Source organism: Colletotrichum siamense, assembly GCF_013390195.1.
Source record: "Colletotrichum siamense strain Cg363 chromosome Unknown KSG_Cg363_contig01, whole genome shotgun sequence".
Classification (NCBI taxonomy): domain Eukaryota; kingdom Fungi; phylum Ascomycota; class Sordariomycetes; order Glomerellales; family Glomerellaceae; genus Colletotrichum; species Colletotrichum siamense.
This window is the reverse complement of record NW_023501014.1, coordinates 5760304-5762078: the sequence shown is the minus strand read 5'-3', so window position 1 is coordinate 5762078 and position 1775 is coordinate 5760304. Positions and strand designations below refer to the sequence as shown.

Here is a 1775-nt window from a genome sequence, read left to right as displayed (position 1 = left end):
TCAGTCTGTCATATCATCATCAGAGTCCTCTGAGAAAGAGCCCATGATGTCAATGTACAACAGAATGCGCTCTCCAGCTAGATCCATCATCTCCATTGCATAGCGGTCTTTGTCGCCCAAGTCTTTTTGCTTCTTACCATTCCTCGTCTTCATCACCTTGCGGCCGCTAGCCTTCCATTTGCGTGCCTCAATGCCCGACTCAGCAGCCGTATGGAGCTTATCCTTGGCAGCTTTTATTTCCTCGGGGGATATCTGGTGCAGCAGGTTTTCGAGTATCAATGCAAGACGTGCATTGTCTGTTGGGTCAACAGTGTTCGCATGGTGCGGCAGATAGCAGTGCTCCATTACTTCAGCGTTGACGATGATGCCACCGTCCGAAGGCACGACCTTCCTGGGGTCTTGGTATCGCGACGGCAACAAGTGGTCAAGCTCGGTCGTCAAAAAGTCGATCTCGAAGGCACGACCAACGTGAGAACCCATGTCCGAGATGAACTGCTGGAAGTATGCCAGAGGTTGCGCTTTGAGATGCATGATGAGGTCCGCCACGTAGTCTCTGTGCGACTGAAAGTCATACGGCAGACGTTCAGAGACTTCAGATAACAGATCCATGAGACGCAGACGCAAGGGAATAGACTCAGCCAACTCCGGAGTCACAAACGCACCTGCCCGTCTCGATGGTGTGCGTGGAGTGGGGGGTTCCTCAGATTGAGACTGCTGGTCGTCTGACTCCACCAGGTCGTCGTCAAAGTAGTCCCCAAACTGATCATTCTCAATGTCTAGAGTGGCCATCCTCTTGCGCTTCGTGTCTTCGCTCGGCAAGCCCTTGGTCTCTCTGTTGAAAATCTCAGGGAATTTGCTCATGGCCGATGTGTAGCCATCGGCAAAAAGTGCTTGCGAAATCATCTTCAGACCACTCCGGTTGGAGTCGGCCTTTTGCTTGACGTACATGACGAGGATAGCCCCCTTCAAGTTCGTCCAGTCCGTGTCCTGGGAGGAGCCCATTGCTTCTTCGTCCATCCGCTTACGCTCCTTAAGGTCAGCTTCAAGGACATCGAGCATGAACTCCAGCCAGGTCTTCCAGTAGCGCCATCGATTGGGGTGGACGCAACTGCAGTTGAACGCCCATCCCACGACGGCCCAGAAGTCTTGAGCACGGTGCCAGATGCTGTCCTCGCCAGCCATCTTATTGCCTATCTGATCGCCATCGATCTCGTCATCCTCCTCGTCATGGTATCGATTCCGACGGCCGTAGCCTCCTCCGTGGAATTGAAAGGCACCCTTGAAACCTGCGTGGATAGGTCCGACGATTGCGAGGAGGTTGCGCAAGTAGCCAAGAGTCTGGGAGCCGACTTCGAGCCGATCGGGGCCAGCGGCACGTGTGGTATGGCTCGGGTGGATGATGAGGGTATTGAGTAGCGCCAGGTGCGTCACCGGGGGCACGTAAACGGCTTTCTTGGCAGCATTTTGTCGAGAGGAGCCTGCTGTGAGGAGGCTATTGAGGAGCCCAAGTGCGCCATTGTCTGGGTTGACTCGTCAGCAGGGAGCTTCGGGGAAGTGGGCCGACCAGGCAACGCACAAAGATGCTCTTCTAGGTAAATCTGGCAATGCGCCTTTAGCTCGCGAGGAAGCTGGTTCGCCAGAGTATACCTGGGACCGGCGGGAACGATCGGGCTGTCCATGGCATCAGGACCTGGGGGCGACTGGAACGCGGTGCGGAAGGAGTCTGGCGACGATACGGCGGACAGTTCCGTAAGAGATGAAGATACGACGGCCAT

The 1775-nt window shown here is 55.2% G+C and overlaps 1 protein-coding gene across 1 annotated transcript; it reads right to left on the bottom strand.

Annotated features, from left to right (window-relative positions):
- On the bottom strand, nt 1-1775 carry CGCS363_v001452 (uncharacterized protein; the record flags this gene model as incomplete). The annotated part of the gene is made up of 2 exons (XM_036633301.1): nt 1-1520; nt 1577-1775. The coding sequence occupies 2 exons, from the start codon at nt 1773-1775 to the stop codon at nt 1-3; spliced, it is 1719 nt and encodes a 572-aa protein (XP_036501104.1).